This window comes from Penicillium argentinense, assembly GCF_028826775.1.
Source record: "Penicillium argentinense strain IBT 30761 chromosome Unknown utg000002l_segment0_segment0, whole genome shotgun sequence".
In the NCBI taxonomy this organism is placed as follows: domain Eukaryota; kingdom Fungi; phylum Ascomycota; class Eurotiomycetes; order Eurotiales; family Aspergillaceae; genus Penicillium; species Penicillium argentinense.
The window spans coordinates 1,038,279-1,056,906 of NW_026622661.1; the positions used below are offsets into that span (position 1 = coordinate 1,038,279).

An 18,628-nucleotide genomic window follows, 5' to 3' on the forward strand; every position below is an offset into this window, starting at 1 on the left:
TCAACTATCTATGTCTCAGAGCTATCACGGTCCCGACTGGAGTACACACAGGAGCTGCCGCGGCTCCTTGGAGAGCACTATCCAACCGCCCTTCTCAACCACGACAATCTTCCCATCGATGCAGACTCTTCTCCATCGTTCCAATTCCTCCTGGAAATCGATCCGAAGTGATTCAACCTCCCGGTAGGTAACGGACTCTTCGCGCACATGCTGGCCACCCTGGTACGCCAATGTCATGAGACGCATCGCTTCTTCTGGTGACTGAGGACCGAACCGTAGAAATCGAATCTTTCCACTCAAAGGCACCGAGTCGGGCGAGATCAGGAAATCCTTCTCCAGCCTGGGCACAAGGGTAGCAAGTACATACATGTGCTCGTTCTCTGCGACCGTTTCCGAGCGTAGATCTAGATCGGCGTCATCATCGGAGGCAGTCGTCGTCATGGTAATCTGGCCCCGGAATCGATGGGACTCGGAGCCATCGGATGGATACAGCAGCTCCTTAGCCGCCATCTTGAACCGCTCCGATCCGAATCTACGATAATCGGTTGTATCACTGTCAGCCACCAGGGCCGCGTGGAGACCCCAGCTGGCTACCACGGCTCCATACATGGTGTGATGCGTGGCAGTATCAGATTCGGCGCCAGGCTCAATAGATACCCGTCCCTTCCCTTCGTCGGTCACCATCTGACTCCCAGGGGAAAGCTTTACAGTGAAAGTCGGAAGGGGAATCGGTTGTCCCCGAAGTAACGGCGCAAGGCCAGAGGCTGGACCGGATCGTAAGCCCATGGAGCTAGCCATGGCGTTGCCAGTCCCGCATGGAATCAAAGCAAGAGTGGGGGCTGCCCGAATTGCATCCTTGGACTTGGAAAACACATCCAGAATGTCGATGAGCCCTCCATCGCCAGACAGGAGGATGATCGTCTGGGGCACTCCAGTAGAAGCCCGGCTCAAAAACAGCGATTGAGAGAGCTCGAGGATGCTTTGGGCCGATTGTGTTTCATAAACCCGGTAATCTACACTCAGGTTCCTCAGAAATGGTCGTAGGAGGTCCTGGAAGACGGCCCGGGCTGTTCCAGTGCCGGATCGAGTCGATATCACCACTTGAACGGGCTCTCCACATCGGAGATGGATCGGGATCTCGGCCAGGAATGAAGTCAGAGCCACGGGAATTGACGGTATGTTGATCGTGGCCAGGCGTATAGACGAATCTTCGCCTGTGCCTCCATTTTTGTCCAGGAACAACACACGACAACCTGGCCGACGCTCTGGGTTTGGCACCGCGCAAACGATGTCTTCGAAATTCAATTGGCCTTCAATCCCGGTGCAAGCCCATTTGAGCACCCCTTCTTCCGTCGCCACGATTTCTGCTTGGCGATCCGTGGGTTCAGCTGGCATTTTGCTGACCGGTGTGACCGGGGACTGAAAGTTGGGCGGGTGCATAGGCACATTGGGGCCGAATCCATTGTCTAAGCACTGGACAATTGATAAGCAGTGGGGTTGAGGTGCCCCAGCTGGACGCGGAGAGAACAGTGATGACTTCTCGCACCAGCGCGATTCTTTTATATACCCCACACTCCGGTGCCCAAGGAATTTAGTCAAAAACATATGTTGATTTTCGAGTGCATCTATTTTATTTCGTCAGAACAAGTCGCAGACATATCCTGTACTACATGCCCCACGTTGAGAGTACCCCCCCCCCCACCTTGGGAACCCTAGTGTACAATGATGACACGGGACTGAACAAGAGAAAATAGGAAAAAGCAAGCGGATAAATATACAGCTATTGGTACAAAACGGGCAAAATTGGGTTCGATGATCCCAGTCGAACCATGAAATTTAATCAATAAGGAGTCGTCTATTCAAGTGCCCTGAAGGAGAGGCAATCATGGGCTCTGCTGTTCGTCGGGCTGGGGGGCAAGGTGTTTGTCACTCAAATTGACGGCAATGAATGATTTTGGGAGTTTGACTCTGCACCAATAGTCAGAATGAAGCGCATATGTAACGGATGGAGAATAACTTACGTATCAAACTTGGCCTTCAATGTCTCAATCACCTCTTTCCAGTCTTGATGCGCAGTCAGGCTACGGCGCGGGGCACAACCGATGGCGTGCCGGGAGTCGAGTTGCACATCAAGCGGGTCGAAAGCGTGGCAGCCCGGACTGATGGAAATCCGAATGGAGTAGGAATTGACATCCGACTCGCTATCTCGGGCCTCGTAGAGCTCGAAGCAAATCTGAGAGAGGTAGTCGAGCTCTGGGATGGCGCTGCGAGCAATCTTGGTCTGTATGCCACCCTCCAAAATGCAGTTCATGAGTGTGTAGATGTGAGACTCCTTTGTAAAATAGAAGAAGGATTTTGCATCTTCAGAGGCTTGGACCTCTTCCAGGTCGTGAACAATCTCTTGGAGAAGGGGAAGCGAGGTGAGGAGGCCAATCTCCAATTTTTCGCTGTCCGTGATGCCATATTCCTGAGGCGTCACGTAGTCAAATAACACCTTTGCCAATTTGTACAGCTCTCGAAGTTTAGAGAGACGCTCATCCATCTTGCATTTGCTGGAGTTAGAACCCGGGAAGAGCTTGAAATAATGGTCGTACGATTCGTCGAGTGCACGAAGGTGTGGCAACGACTCCGGCACATGAAGTCGCTTCTTCAGTCCCAGTCGGTGGGCAAATGTCTGATTCTCAGCTCGCTCGTCGGTCTTCTCCATGGAAACGTCGGACCCGAGTTTTCCGTCAGAAGCCGAGTCAGATTTGGCCGAGCCCTTGCCTTTGAGGCTGCATTCATCATCATCCTCGCGATCATTGTCCGGAGGCATGAAAACCCATTCCAAGAATTGGCGGTTATGTAGAGCGTCGAACTTCATGCTATCGTATAACTCGGAAAGCTTACTCGGGTCCACCTTTTCTGTGTCACAGAACTCGGCAAAGAGCTTTTCCCATCGTTCCTTGAAAAGTCGTGGGTCCTCTCCGGCACACCAACGTCCCTGGATGTTGGAGATCTCAAGACTCTCGGATTGCAGATCGACATAGTTGTTTTCATCTGGGTTCTTGGCAAAATTTGGTGCGGTACTGGAGCTATCCGCCAGTTTCTTGAAGTTGTGGCGCATGACACTCCGGTGAAATTTCATCAACTCAACCACTGTGGCCAAGACGACAGATGGCTCGGGTATATTGCTGTCTTTGGGCCATGCAAATTGCGAAGGCGCAGAGCCCTCTCTCAAAAGCAGCTTAAGCTTCTTCTTGACCTTATCCATCTCATCCTTTGCAGCATTTGAGTCATCGAGCAGGTCCTTTCGAACTTGTAAAAACCCTTCGGGAATTTCTTTCTGGTCGAGGAATGAACAAGCCCAGATTTGTGCTGATCCTAGTTGTTAGCGAATGCAGAACGAATATGCAACTTCCGGCGGAAAGTCACTCACCACTCGTGCTCACTCTTCGTTCCGAGCTGGTGAAGAGTCGGACATTATTGAGAGCCTCTTTGTTCATCAACTTCAGGTCATCTCGCATGTTAAGTCCAAGGTCCTGCGACTGATAGCGAGCAGCATGTGTCGGTTCCCCACCCCACTTGATGACAAGTTGTAGTTTATCCAGAATCAAATCATTCTCAACCGCAGAAAATCGAGAGAAGGTCGGACCGGACATAGAGTCACTGCGCGTCTGAGACCTCCGCAGGGCTTCGCTCTCCGAAGTGGCTTCTGCAGCTATCGGAGACATTGGTTCCTGTTCTCCATAACCCGCCTCGCCTAATGGGGCCGTGGGGGTCGCCGTGGAGGAAGAGCTCTGCTCGCGCATTTCTTCGGGTCTTCGCTTCCGGAACATGGGCTTGATCTGGACTTTGGTTCCAGGCCATCCACCCTTCTTCTCCAAGGAAGTACGAAGCAGTTTCAACTTTTCCATATCCTCCAGTCCTTTTTCCATGGCAATCTTGACAGCATCAGAAACACTGGACAATGCTCCGGCCCCCTTGATCACCACCTCCTCCTGATGACCTTTCAGAAGATCGACGAAAGGCTGGCTGTGAAAAGTGAATTTAAACTTTTGTTTCGGAGTACGATCCGCATGCCGTATAACAGCCACCATTCCTTTCAGTTTCCATGAATGCTTAGAGGCAGGAAGAGGTGGTGGAGGAGCTTCTTCGTTGGCATGGTGAAGCGATAGCGCAGGGGATTTTGTGTTGTTGGGACTGTACCCGCGAGAATCAGAGCGGCCATCTCGGGAGGCCAAGTTGTTGATGCTAGCGGCTGTATCAGCGCTCTCGAGGCCGGAGGAAGATGCAAGTGAAGGAGTGGTTGTCGAAACATCGGACAAGGCTGTTTCATGAGCTTTGTGGGAATTCTGAGCACCGTATAGCCTGGATGTGCTGGGCGATTTGAGCAAAGTCTTCAATGCCTGTCGATGAGAGCCTGCTGTACTTCTTCTGGAAGGGCCCATGTCTGGCGATGGGGGCTCTGAAGCTTCCAATGACCCATCGGCCTTGCGCCGCTCGATCATGAAGGTATCGCGAAGGATTTTGGCACACTTGTCATAGTAGTCGTTATTGTCCTTGACAAAACTCCATCCATTTACATCGATGACATAACTTCTGTCGCCCACGCGCAGCATGTCAAAGCCGCAGATCCTCTGCCCAAATCCATTAGAGATTTTGGAAGCGGTCGTGGCTTCTTCCTTGCTCAGTTTGGTGATATATCGAAGCTCTTTGCCATGGGTATTTCGACGAACTAGCCCATCCACCACGGGAGACTTCCGCGTTTCCGCGTGGCAGAAGTCTGGTCCTACAGTGTAGGCCTTGACGTCCTCGGCATTATCCACCCGCAGAAATTGCTCATAGAGATAACTAGTCTCCGTCTCTGTGACTGACCTTGGCACGGAAAGATTGGGATCGTATTCCGAGCTTTTGTTGCCAACTTTGCGGAAGAGCTTGCGTCCTCCACCTCCGTACTGTTGGTCGTTGGGGAAGTAGATGTGAATGTTGTGATCTTCGCCATTCACTGGCTTTTCGACGAAGGGCTTTCGAAAAACCTTTCCATCCACCACCAAAGCTTCTCCGTCCTCGGACATGGACACTTTCTGTGTTCTAGGGGCTCCGCCTCCGGTCCCGTCCTCAGGGCCTTCCAACTTCACGCCCGTCAATCGGTAGATGTGTTGAGCGAGTTCGGAGGATTCCAATACCGGTCCGCCGTCGCGATTCACTTCCAGCCTCTTAGGAGTCGGGACGCCCATCTGGTCCAGAATCATCAGGCACAATCGGCGATCCCATAGCACCTTCTGCATGGGGAGGTCATTGACACAGTATGGTTTCCGCAGTTTAGCGTATGCGATCGCCTTGTCCAGAGGGAACCCATCCGAGAAAAAAGCAATTAGAAAATCGCACACCGGCCAGTTCTCCACGGCCTCGTCCAAGATGACCTTGTCGCCAAAAACTATGACCTCGAATTCGCCTTTGGACTGGAGCCGGGTGAGGATGTTCTGGCTTGGCTTGCTCCGTGCTTTGACATCCAAGGCACAAACTCCGATCCTCCAAGGCCTTGGAGCGGCGGGTTGGTCTATCTCGCTGATAGAGCTGGCTGCGGTACTCGCTGCTGTGCTCCCACTGAATCTCCGCGGTGCACGGCTAGATGAGCGAGTCAAATTTCCGAGCAAAGGAGCAGAGCGCAGATCCTGGGTCGCATCAGGCTTGTGCGGCTTCATGTGGCCGTGACTGGGCTGAGCTTGCGGTTTTATCGATCCATCCACGACTGGTTGGTCTCTCTGATTCAAATCCATGGGTGGGACCGGCGACCGGGAGCTGTCCAATATACCCTTTGACGACTCCTTGCTGCCCAGAGCGCTGCTGTTCTGGTCATTGTCGGCATCCATGTCGGTGAGGCACCTGGAGGGTGGGGAAGGGGGGGCTAGATCACGGCGTGGAGGGGTGAGTAGCGGAGGGGTCGGGGAGGTGAAACGAGCGAAGATTAAAGTCAAGAGTGTTCGCTGTGCGATTGCTCACCAATTACCCTTGTGTGGAGGGCGACCGGGCGAGCAGAAGCATTGGGGAGGAATCGCTGGACGGAGACCGGACTTGTTTCGATTTTCGGTTTCCAGGCGGGATCGCCCATTCCGGCAGGCGCGGGGCGGCTCCTCACAAAAGACAATCTCAAGGGACACCCCGGACTACTAAAAGGGGCGCCCCCTGTCTGTTGAAGTATGGTCTGTAGTCATATTGCTCTCCCGTATCAGTTTCAAAATTCTGGTATGATGGACGCTTGTTGTCGAGGTTGGTTTCTATGATTATTTGGGTCAAAGAACGGGCATATCTTGTTACACATAGTAGTATTCCTCAATATATATCATGAAACAGCAACAGTCAAATCTCGACACCCAATACCACCCTTGGCCCTGGATTTTAGGGCCTACACACTGCCACAATCAGTCTCACAGTTAGCCCGGCAGTTACACTCAATCGACCGTCTACTACTGCAGGTACACTTGTTAGTTCAAGTGGATACTACAATCGGTGTTGCACCATAGACCTACTCATACTCAAATCACCCAGTAAAATAACTAATATGTAGATTCCTTAGTTAAGTGGCACGACTAGTGTAACTAGTATTTTTCTCTTGTACTGCATTAGGATACTAGTAAAATCAGGACGGAAGGCGGTCTGGAGCTCTCCGCCGCGGAGGTCGCGAAGTACGGTAAAAAAAAAAAAAAAAAAAGCAAAGACCTCCCAAGGACAGAAAAGAACCGAGAGATAACACAGTCGCCTCTTCAAATCGCTATTCATCCGAAATGTATGGCCGGCTCTTCAGTTAATATTGCTTGACATATCCATTATTTTTCACCTTGCTGAGGTGGAAGCCCGGCCCGGAGTTTCTCCTTCATTTGGCCTCTCGGATTTTCCCGTCAACCTCCAACTCCCAGCCTTTTCCGCATCCTCGACGCCTTCGAGTCGCAGCAATGCCGTCCATGGCCAATGATCAATTTGACTTTCCTCTTGCAAAGAGGCAAAAGAGAGCACCTGATGCCAAACAGGCGAAGGCTCATGGGGGTTCCAAAATTTTCGCACCGTTTCGGGTATGTCGTCTGCTGAGATGGAGAGTTTAGATCTCCAAGATCTAGACCCTGGCACTTTCACTCGCTCGCTAACTAACCGCGCTTCTAAAGACTCTTGGACTTGTTTCACCGACGCCCGTCCCCTTCACCAGTGTGCGCTTGGGTAAATCGACTTTCCAGATCACCACCTCCGTTGGTCATTCGCTGCAGACGTATGATCTGCGCAAAGGATTGAATCTAACCTTCCTGACGCGCCCGCAAACGCCAGAGATTATCACTGCAACCTATGCGTGGCAGGATAAGGTCTTCGCCGCCTGGGGCCACCTTCGGCCCCGGTCACCGGGTGGCATCTGGGTGTTCAAGCGTGGAAAGCGAGTTGCGACTCTTGACAGCCCTAGTCTTGGTGCACCCATCGAACGATTAATTGTGTTTGGCTCATGGGTTGTGGGCTGCTGGGCAGGAGGGCTCGAGGTGTGGAAGACGGGCACGAACGAACACTATGCCAGCCTCCGTCCTCGGTCAACCCCAGGCACGTCCGAGGATCAAGTCTATGCCAGAATCCTATGCAACATGCCTACATACCTCAACAAGATCTTTGTTGGGCGCAATGATGGCGCGATTGATATTTGGAATCTGCGCAGTGGAAAACTCATCCACACTCTGCCGGCGCCGTCTTCAAACGCCGGTCCAGTCACTGCGCTTCAGCCGACTCCTGCGCTGTCACTCCTGGCCGTCGCCCACAAGGGTGGCGCCTTGTCAATCCAGAATGTCAATTCGGGCCAGTTAATTCTCAGTTTGAGGACTGCATCCGCCCGCATCCCAGCGGTCACATCTATCACATTCCGTAGCGACGGTCTGGGTGCCGGACACGATGGCCGAAAGGCCGGCGTCATGGCAACCGCAGCCAGTGGAAGCGGCGATATTACCATGTGGGATCTTAACGATGGCGGCCGTGTATCTGGCGTGCTTCGGGGTGCTCATCGGGTGTCAAGCAACGAGTCTAGCATGGGCGTTAATCGCGTTGAGTTCCTAGATGGGCAACCCGTCTTGGTGTCAAGTGGAGACGACAATGCCCTCAAGACATGGATCTTTGACGAAACTCCCTTCTCGCCCACCCCTCGGCCCCTCCATTCCCGCGGCGGTCATTCTGATGCAGTCAGCGCTGTCGACTTCCTCCCCGCAGCCTCCGACGGCTCCGAGTCGGGTGGGAAATGGTTGCTTAGCGCGAGTAAAGATTGCAGCCTCTGGGGGCTTAGCCTACGAAAGGATAGCCAGCATTCCGAGCTATCGCAGGGTAATTTGGAGCGCAAGGCCAAGAAACTGGGGCCAACCGAGTCGGGCTCTCCTATGGTGGACACATTGAAAGCGCCAGAGGTTACCTGCATGGCCTGCTCGTTGAACCGAGATGGAGGGATGAGCACGACGACCTTCGGGCCCATATGGTCCAATCCAAAGGGTGGTAGTGCCGATACCACTAGCGTGACCGGGTGGGAAAGCGTCGTCACTGGCCATCGAGGAGATAAATTTGCCCGCACTTGGTTCTGGGGTAGGAAGAAGGCTGGCCGCTGGGCTTTAGTGACGAGTGATGGAACTGAGGTCAAGGTACGTGGATTCCTTTTCGACCAGCCTCGCAGCGCTGTGATCACTGACAGGATGTATGATTGTGGGGGAGCAGAGCGTCGCCATGTCCCAATGCGGAACCTTTGCAGTCGTGGGTTCAGCAGGAGGTTCTATCGATATGTTCAATATGCAATCTGGTCTGCATCGTCAAAGCTTCCCGTCTCGCTCGCCCAAGTCTCGCTCCTCGAGGCTTCACGGTGCAAGTATTTATACACAAGACGCCAAACATACCAAAGCTGTGACTGGTCTGATGGTTGACAATCTCAACCGGACGGTGATCAGTTGCGGGTTGGATGGCAAGGTCAAGGTACAGTTTTCCTTTGATATGGTATATTATAGACTTTTACTGACTTTTTTTGGTTGTCTTATAGTTCTGGGATTTGCTTTCTGGGTCTTTGATCGACGAATTAGACTGGTATCCCATGGCTGCAGTCACTGGCCTTCGCTACAGCAAGGCGAGCGAGCTAGTCGCTTTCAGCTGTGACGACCTCTCGATCCGTGTGGTTGACATCGAGACCAGGAAGCTCGTACGAGAGTTCTGGGGGTGTGTCGGACAAGTAAATGACTTCATCTTTTCCAACGATGGACGATGGATTATTGCGGCGTCGATGGACTCGGTGGTGCGAGTGTGGGATTTGCCTACTGGACACCTCATTGACATATTCCGGGTGTCCAGCACCTGCGTTTCCCTGGCTATGCCCTCTACCGGGGAATTCCTCGCAACTGCACATGCGGGGGGCATCGGCGTCAGTCTCTGGAGTAACCGCAGACTTTTTATGCCCGTGTCTACGAAGAATCTCGATGAAGACGTGATTGAAGATGTGGGTGTGCCCACTACCTCTGGCGAGAGTGGCGCCGGACTGGTTGAAGCAGCGTTTGTAGATGCTCCGGAGCAGGATGAGACGGATGGACCCGTTTCGACTACCGAACAACTGCGCCAGGATATGATGACTCTCAGTCTGGTCCCTCGAAGCAGGTGGCAGGGACTTCTTCACCTGGACGCTATCAAGGTTCGTGTCGAATGCTATGTCCCATCCATGAGATATTGATGATTAACCTCGACTCCAGGAGCGTAATCGGCCAAAGGAGGCCCCCAAGGCCCCAGAGAAAGCACCGTTCTTCCTCCCCTCTCTTCTTGGCAAACTCGATCCTCAGGCAAATAGCACAAAGGGCGCCTCCGAGGCCGCCGAACTTGGCAAGCTTACTGAGAATGCCGACGCAGAACGATCCCGGCTTTCTAAGATGCAATCCGCCGGTACAGGCTCCAATTCTGCCATTACGCAATTCTTGGAGTCGGGTCACCGTTCTGGTGATTTCAATCCTCTCGTCGAGCACCTCAAGTCCCTCTCTCCCGCCCGGGCTGACCTGGAGATCCGATCACTGGATCCTCGCGTGCGGAGCGGCTTCTCAGAACTGGCTAGCTTCATCGATGCTTTGACCGCGCGTCTCAAGCAAAGAAAGGACTTTGAATTGATTAATGCCTGGTTGGCAGTGTTCCTGAAAATCCATGCCGATACAGTGGGGCTGTGTGCTCGCCGGAATGAGCCCGAGTATCGCCTCCTCCAAAAAGCCCTGACTGCCTGGGCCCATGAACAACAGCAGGAAGGGAAGCGCTTGGCTGGTTTGGTTGGCTATTGCCGTGGCGTCGTGGGCTTCCTGCGGTCTGCACGATAGTTGATACTGACATTGGATGGTGCAGTTTGTTCGCTTTTTGTTCTTCGTTCTCTGATTATTCTGGTGAATATATTGGCTGTATATATATATGTGTGTGTGTGTGTTTCACGTGAAATGTCAATATATTTGTGCATATAAAATCAAAACTCCAGGATCATTTCTCGTAGAACACTAACTTGAACACTTGAAATTGATGGGGTTGAACCCTCCTTTCGGTCTGACTAATGAGGCCAACAAGCCAATAAACCTCCGGCTTTTCATTTTATGTTACCCCCTCTTTACCAACCTCTAGCACCCCTGGGTCATGGGCATACCACATCTAACGAGGCATCTCACTCCATATGCAGAAACGGTTTCTCTGGGTCAGAACTCGGAGAATACCGAGCTCTGCTACTTGAATTCTGTGGTGGTTGATGGCCCGAGTTTGGTATACCATGTCTATCATCGCCTGCTGGCCTGTATGGATCCGGCCTGCGAAATCTGGGATGTACAGCCGACATGCAATGAGGTCAGCCGGGGAGTTGTGAGCTTCCTATCGCAGCTGGCTAGTGTCGGTGTGAAAGTGTAAGCACAAACCCGGAGCATGCTAGTTGATGATTTCTGATGTTGGCCCAGAGAAAGAATTTGCTTCGATGGCGCTTTGCCTGTTTCTAAGCGTATAACAAGGCTATCGCGTCTGGAAAAGTCCAGAAGCAAACTTGAGCTATGTCGCCGGCGGCCTGTTACTGCTTCAACGCGTCAGTATCGCAAGGAGTTATCGATCGAGCCAATGCGATTGTGGCAGGGCCGCAGCCTTCCGTCTCGTTGGAAAAACATGCCAGAGAATCCCTTCATGGTGTCTGCAGTGCTTGAAGACCTGTTGCATCGATGGACTCGAAAGCTAGCCCTGGAGGAATTTCCGCGCGATGCCACTCTACTCCCCGACACTGAGTATCCCTGGGCTGATATTACGGTGATAGTTCCGGGGGAGGCAGATGTTGAATGTGCTCGTATCGCAAGGGCTACAGGCTCAGCAATCCTAACGAGCGATTCTGACCTGTTACTTTATGACCTCGGATCAGGTGGCTCCGTCGTCTTTCTCAATTCGATGCAGATGATCGACAATGCAGAGAATTCGGCTCGGCGTGAACTGCATGCACAAAGGATTCATCCTTGCGGCCTGTCACACCGGCTCGGGATTCGGAACATCCAATTGTTTGCTTATGAGTTGAAAAGACATCCCCAGATTCAGTTCAATGAACTTCTGCGCCGATCAAAAGCCGAAAATGATACCAAAGATCATTCTGTCGAGTATTACGATTTCCTGCGGGAATATCAACATGAACCAGATCATCATTCTGCTACAAACGAACAAATATCTGTTCGGCATCTAGATCCCAGAGTGTCAGAGTTGTTCTGGCAATTTGAATCGCCAGGCGCCTACTGCGTGATGGATCAACCGCACGTTTATCTTGGAATACTTAACGAGGACCATTCCCGTCGGTGTGCCTGGGAACAAGGCCGGATCTATAGATCTCTTGGCTATAGTATCCATAATATCGGCCGCCCGATGTTACAGCGATTTTCAATCGTCCATGAATTTGTTCGCAGGGGAGGCAGGATTGTTGCTGAACCAGTCACCCTTGCCGGTGAGAAAACGGTGGTCTCTGACCTCGTGTCTCTTCAAGAACGGCTAGATGTGGCTCGCGATTTGTTTGACTGCGAGTCAATGCCAAGATTCTGGTTTCTGTTTGCTCTAGCAGAAATCTACCGAGACCCGTCAAATGCAACTACTGTCCCGAATGCCAAACAGCTGGAGTGCTTTCTGGGAAACGGGTTCATGGGCAAAGGCACTGAATGGGCCGAGATCCACCTTGTTGCCCAGGTACAGGCTGTTCTGTATTCACTCCGTATGCTAAAGCAACTCCTCCATAAAAACGCCGACAGTGACGAGTTCGGGCAATATCGGTGTTTATTGGTGGACTTACCTCCTTTGTATATTCTCATGAGATCACGGCATGGTATTGCGCAGGATTTCTCTGAGAAAGAATCACGCCGCCGAGCAGTGCATCAGATGGTCAGACACTATGGATAATAAGGACTCGCGTATCACCCATTACGGCAACGTTAAGCTATCTGGTCGGGTAATCACTATTCATCATCAGGAAATTTCCATGTTTTTGGGATGGGAACCCCGTGTTTGGGCTGTGAGAAATATCATTTTGTATCACTAGCTGACTAAAATATAATTTGATTATGTACAAATACGGAGTTGGTGCCAATCGATAATCCTTACCAGGCGTTTGATCCGATGCCACGGTACCTCCTTAAGAGGTGCACGTGTAGGTGGCTACCATGGTCCTCATATGGCCGTGGAGCTTATTCTTGACACAGCTAAGATCCTTCGCAGAGGATCGGAGGGGGGCAGCGCGATATGAGTTGAATATCCGGCGGCCAGAACCACATATTGGAGCACAAGGAGATAGGGCACCATCAATTCAATATGGGAGTCTGCGCCAGCCCATAAGTGCGCAAAGTGCCTAAGTCCAAGATTTCCAACCAGGGCATTTCCAAAGCCCCTATATGCTGACGCCCCGGAAGATCGGGGTGATCGGGGTGATCCGAGTTGTGCAAAGGGGCGGGGTCGCAATTAATAGAACAGGAGAACCTGATCACTTTTCGGGGGCATCGGGGAGACGTTCAATCACGTATTTGCCTCGCGCCACACTCATAATCGGGGCACCGGGAATTTTACTATTTGAAAAGTCAGCTGGATGCGGGTTTGGGGAGGTGGGAAAGCGAGCAACCTACCGAATCCGTCGCTTAAGGTCACGATCATTCGTCGCAACAATATACACACGGTGCTTGATAATCCGATCAACGAGACAATCATCGGCATAGGTTCCTTTGTGGTCGCATTTGATTCTCTCGAACCGAGGATCTTTCGCAACGCGAAGGGCCAACCGGTATTTCTGGCCAAGTTTCTCCAATTCAGCAATCACGCAGTCAGTGATGACGGGTGTGCATTTGGCATAGAGGCAGTCCATCATGGTGGGAATGATTTCCAATTTGTGCTGAATGGTATGAGAAATGAAGTTGGTGTCGACCAGTACAGAGTATGGAGGTGTCAAGGCGGTGTTGTACTGGAAGAAAAGGGACGACGGAACCTGGGGCCTATAGGTGTCACATCAGCAGCAGATTCAGAAGATCGGGGGAAGGCGGAACGAACGCTTCGCGAACAAGGTCATCTTTGCCGGTTCTGCGCTTATCCTCCTCCTTCTTTGCATTCTCCTTCCTGTGGCCTTAGTCAGTGGTGGATGAAAATGAACAGGGTCAAATAACGACATACAAGCGATTGTCACGGAGCGAGATTGCCCTCTTTGCTTGTGCAAACTTTCGAGATTTCTTTTGAACTCCCATCGTGATGTCGAGGGAGTAAAGGTGGGAGGCTGAAGTAATATATCCAGATGTCCTGTCGTTGCTGTGGGAAGATTTTTGTTGGCTTATCGGTGCTATCATATTGCTGAGTCATTCTTGCCAAGCATTATTCGAGTCCCTTCACTCCAGGTTCTCAGCTCCGCTACTCCGGGTGGGAAATGTTACGCGTTGCTATCTGGTCACAGTGAGTGGTCAAACGTTGGTCAACAACTTACCAGTTGTAAATCGGTACATAACGATATGTGCCAGTGTAGCCAGAAATGGCCCTCTGAACACCACTCGATCAATCCTTTAACTTCTGACTCGCAACCGTACCGTTGCTATGCTAAGTCTGACACGGACTCGGGTCCTGTTGAGCAACTTCGAAGGATGTGCCAGGTAGAGCGCCAAGTAGGTCAGTCCGAAGAGCTCCCCTACTTGTAGGATGTTTGGCTTGGTCGAACAGTGAAGATAGAATCAATGGTATATCCAAGTAACAATGTGCAATTGATCGCGAGGAACTAAATACATCTGCGTAAAGGAGTGTCCTTATATATCTAGTCCTTCCTATTTCCCGCTAGGATCGGGTCCTATTCCTCAGTGTGCTCCGATCCAATTTTCTGATAGGATATCCCATCCTACGATAGTCTGAGCTGTCACGTGTCCTGCACCCCTGGGAATCGGATTCTATATCCTGAGCACGTGACCTTTGTAATTACGCGCTGTTCCAGAATTATTCAGATGAATTTTGCATCAGGAAAAAGCATTGTAAGCATTCTATTATACAATATATGCTACATGTTTGTAGTTTCATATTCATCAAGCAACCTTGAACGCTTACGAACTCTACCAGATACACGATGCTGGGTGTCTGGAAGATCAACTTCCTCGCCATAATCATTTACATCATTCTCAACCGCAGCCTCTTGCTCTCGGTCTTCACCAATACTTCTCTGTGGCCTCTTGCCCAGTGCCTTTGCAGACAGGACAGGGGGCCCTGCTATCCTGAGTAGATTCCTCAGCCTGAGCTTGTGTAGATCTCTCGTCACTCTCTTCATTATCACTGATGAGATAATATGAAGGCGGCTGTGAAGCTTTATCTTCATGTGCTGCCTCGATCTCTTGAACAGAGAGATATTCAGAGAGTATCTTTTTTTCTGCTTCCTGAACCTCAAATCGAGATACACACAAATGTATCATAAGGTCTTGTATAGTATCAGGTTTTAGAGAGCCTCGGTGATAATGGCAAATACCTCTTGCTGAGTTGAAAAGTCGCTCTACTCCAGCACCGCTTGCTGGAATAGAGAGAACATCTCGTGCAAGTCGTGTCATCACAGGAAATTCATATTCATTCTCTTTCCACCAGATACGAGGATTGGTATTAGGGACAGTTGCTATATTTGAAAGTTAGCACGGACTAGAATCCAGATAGATAGACTTACCACTGTTGAGGTATCTTGTAATCTCATCAGGCTTTTGTGCCTGGAAGAGCTGTGACTGTTGTGAATCATCCAGTGCACATGGTAATTCAAGCTCAGTGAGATTGCGAGTCTTCAAAGGCTGATGTATAGACATATTTTCCTCAATCCCAGACTCAGAGTACAATTGAACCTAGCCCTCAATGCTCTCGCGATATTTCTCTCTGTAGTTAGAATCAGGGTCATCTGGATCTGGATCTAAGTCCGATGATGAAAAGAATTGCATCTTGTCTGGCGGAGAAAGGATGGTGCCAATTGCATAGAGATAGCCATCAATTCTATCAGTGTCCTTGTAGTAATCTGAAAGTTTTTTCATTGCCATCTCAAGAGATCGAAGCATGACCTTTTTCCAGGGGACCTTCTTGCGCTGGAGTTTAGCAATTGCTTTTTCAAGGTATTCAAGGAGCTTATTGTATATCTTGAATACAATATGAACTGTGATACCCTTTGTTCGTGAGAGGAGCTTTGTGAATTTGTGAAAAGATCGAAGAATAAAGAGCAGATAATCAATCTGTCGCCATTGCTCAGGACTTAGAGCAAAATGCTCTTGATCATAGTGTTCACAGAATTCATTAAAGGCTTTCTGTAACTTCTTTGCACGTGCAAGCATGAAAAGGGGTTGAGTTCCATCGGATAGCGATGTCCTGAATTGGAACAAGCTTTGGCTCTTCATTTTGAAAATTTCCAAATGCTTCACGACGCTGAGCAATTGCATTAATATACACAGCAAGATTTCGAACCTAGTCAATAGACAAGTGGAAGTACTAGATAGGGTGTCCACGGTATCTCTCTTTTGTCGTGCTCGAAGTGTGTTCACCCGATCACCAGACCATTCCTGTTCAGCTAATCATTCTTTGGAATAGCCTTCATATTCCCAAGAAGATGTTTGAGGCTCAGCTGTATCACTTGTACCATACAGGGAACACGAATGACAGTAGCTTTATACTCTGATTCAAGTGTGTTAAGCGCTTCCTGGAAGCTAGTGATCAAAGTCTTGTTGTTAGATGCATTATCGGTTGTTACTGAAAGCACCCGATCTTCAATCTCATGCTCTTGCAGTAGTTTGAATAGCACCTGACTGAGACTTACACCTGTATGTGATCCTCGAATTGGCTTAAATCCAAGTAATGCCTCTCCGTATTGCCACTCTTAAACAAGAAAGTAGCCAGTAACAGCCATGGATGATTGTTTAAATGGTGATGTCCAGCAGTCCAGTGCAGTTGATAGCTTAGCACTAGAGGGAAGTGTTTGTAGAATATTTTTCTGCTTTCCATGATCAATCTCTTGAAGCTGCCGTCGCATAACTTTTGCAGAGGGGATTTCCGGTATTGTAGAGGCAAGTTGAGGAAAGGAGATTGCATCATGAAACCCAGAGTGTTCAAGAAAGAGAAATGGTAGATGTGAAACTGCAAGCAATGTAGCAAGCTTTTCCTGCCAAATATGCTGCTGATATCGAATCGGTGGTGATTGTTGTGCCTAGAATAAAGGTTAATTGAAGAACATACAGCATGCTCCATTGCAGCCTTAATAATCGGTCTTCTCCCTCCTGCCTTAGCAGGTTTCTGACATCCAGGCCCTCCTGGATGCTTAGCCATTGATGGATTTCCTCCATTAGCCCATGCATGATGAGCAAGAACCCTCCGACATTGCTTACCTTCCGACATTGCTTGCACATTGTCCCAGGCTTCCCATCTCTCTCTCATGCAACTTGGTCAAAGCTATTCCAGCAATTTGCTTCCCGTCTTGCATCCCATTGAACTTTTTTGGTTTTCCCACAATCAGTTCATATCCACCACTTCATGAATTCACCATCCATAGCTGTATCATAAAGAATATATGAATTGATCCGGTCAGGTTTGACACGAGTAAGGCATCCAGGGGCAATTGGTGGATTCAAGGAGGTCTGAAGATTTCGTTGGCTTCCGGAAGGGATAGGAGAGAGGAGCTGCGTTGATAGATTATCAGCAAGGGGTTCCAGATAGTCTGAGAGAGCTCCATCATAAAGAGATGAAGCAAATGTATCAGAAAACTGTGACATGATCACGATGTGGAACGCATGAAGGATGAAGGAGAGACTGAAGTAAAGGGAGAGAGAGACCATAGAACACTCACTTTTCCTCACAGGCGCTTTCAAAATTCAGGGGGCTCTACCTTGTATCTAATTTCCAGGTTCAGAGGGGAAGAGTTGATAGATCATCTACTATACTCCACCTTCATGTAGAACTTGGATCATAATGATTGGTCAATTGAATGGCTAATCGGAGGTTCTAGAGGTTCAGTCTATTTTCAGCTGAAATTACTAACTAGCCTATTTGAGCTGAAATGCAAAACCCGACGGTGCAAATTCAACTTCTCAAGGCCTTTAGACAGCCATGTAGGGAAAGATTCATTTCTAATTAATACTAAATTGTAAAGCAAGTCCGGAATTACTATATGCTTCAATTTCTTATGTTTCGTATGTTAGGAATATTCTGTTGGAGTAGTGTATTTTGACCAAATTGAGGTGTAGATATATGTCAGGTCAAAATAAATTTCTGTTCTGATACGGTCAAATCCTACAAACTGACAGACAGGCATTATACAAACCACTTTTAGTTAATTGAATGAGTAGCATTCTAATACAAATTAGTCAACTGCACAATAACATATAGAGCAGACATTCAAAATATTACCTTGAGGGATAGGTTGAAACCTGAATATATTGTTCCGCATACAGAACATGTATAAGAGAAAGTAACGTAATCCACGGTCGAGCTGACAACTTTGCCCGACTCGACTTTTCCAATTGGAGGCCTTCCAACCAAAACGCATAAATTTGTTTAAATATAGCGATTTTTACATGAATTAATCCTGTGGCCAATTTCCCTGCATCTACTACACCTTGGCAGAGCCATCATGGCTGGCTGATCCGGCTGGATAGGCAGATCGTTCTGCGCATGCGACACTGCCTTCACCTTCTACTTGCAGATTTTGCTGCTGAGCCAGCTGTAAGCCCTCTTTAACTGTTAGGCCCCCTTTATGTGCTATCTGCCGATTAGATCGAGTGCGTTTCTTCCCATTCACTGCGCGTAGATTGGCGATTTGCTGCGCTAGTAGTGCTGTGTCATGTAGCGATTGATAGTGGCCTTTGATAATCCGATCTAGTATGATTTTTGACGGTGTCGGAGGGCTATTTGACCATTGCTTTAGTAGTTCCTTAAGTATCGAAGCTTGCTTATTTAGTTGAACGGCAGTTTTAGGCGTTTTTGGTGTTAATTGGCTGGATCTGCTGCTTGGCCGGCTACTCGGTGGTGTTGGCCTTCGAAGTGAAATGCTGAGTTTTGAAAGCACCCGTTCTGGGTCAATTGGAACAAGACCAGTAGCAGCGAAGCTACTTTGAATAATGTGTGGTTGAAAGGCCTCCACATGCGCCCGAGGGTAATCTGCGAG

The 18,628-nt window shown here is 49.7% G+C and overlaps 5 protein-coding genes across 5 annotated transcripts; 2 read left to right on the forward strand and 3 right to left on the reverse strand.

Moving 5' to 3' along the window:
• Positions 1–24: 24 nt before the first annotated feature.
• On the reverse strand, positions 25–1,395 carry N7532_001258 (diacylglycerol/lipid kinase family protein; the record flags this gene model as incomplete). The annotated part of the gene is made up of 1 exon (XM_056613752.1): positions 25–1,395. The coding sequence occupies one exon, from the start codon at positions 1,393–1,395 to the stop codon at positions 25–27; it is 1,371 nt and encodes a 456-aa protein (XP_056478793.1).
• Positions 1,396–1,883: 488 nt separating this feature from the next.
• N7532_001259 (inositol polyphosphate kinase VIP1) lies at positions 1,884–5,855 on the reverse strand (the record flags this gene model as incomplete). Its single annotated transcript, XM_056613753.1, has 3 exons — positions 1,884–1,968; positions 2,022–3,357; positions 3,419–5,855. The coding sequence occupies 3 exons, from the start codon at positions 5,853–5,855 to the stop codon at positions 1,884–1,886; spliced, it is 3,858 nt and encodes a 1,285-aa protein (XP_056478794.1).
• A 1,080-nt stretch (positions 5,856–6,935) lies between these two features.
• Positions 6,936–10,325, forward strand: N7532_001260 (rRNA-processing protein UTP21; the record flags this gene model as incomplete). The annotated part of the gene is made up of 5 exons (XM_056613754.1): positions 6,936–7,052; positions 7,143–8,633; positions 8,707–8,958; positions 9,023–9,661; positions 9,720–10,325. The coding sequence occupies 5 exons, from the start codon at positions 6,936–6,938 to the stop codon at positions 10,323–10,325; spliced, it is 3,105 nt and encodes a 1,034-aa protein (XP_056478795.1).
• A 304-nt stretch (positions 10,326–10,629) lies between these two features.
• Positions 10,630–12,399, forward strand: N7532_001261 (uncharacterized protein; the record flags this gene model as incomplete). The annotated part of the gene is made up of 2 exons (XM_056613755.1): positions 10,630–10,889; positions 10,941–12,399. 2 exons carry the CDS (start codon positions 10,630–10,632, stop codon positions 12,397–12,399), a joined length of 1,719 nt encoding a protein of 572 aa, XP_056478796.1.
• Positions 12,400–12,976: 577 nt separating this feature from the next.
• Positions 12,977–13,724, reverse strand: N7532_001262 (rRNA-processing FCF1 family protein; the record flags this gene model as incomplete). The annotated part of the gene is made up of 4 exons (XM_056613756.1): positions 12,977–13,058; positions 13,116–13,478; positions 13,534–13,599; positions 13,654–13,724. 4 exons carry the CDS (start codon positions 13,722–13,724, stop codon positions 12,977–12,979), a joined length of 582 nt encoding a protein of 193 aa, XP_056478797.1.
• Between the last annotated feature and the right edge of the window lie 4,904 nt (positions 13,725–18,628).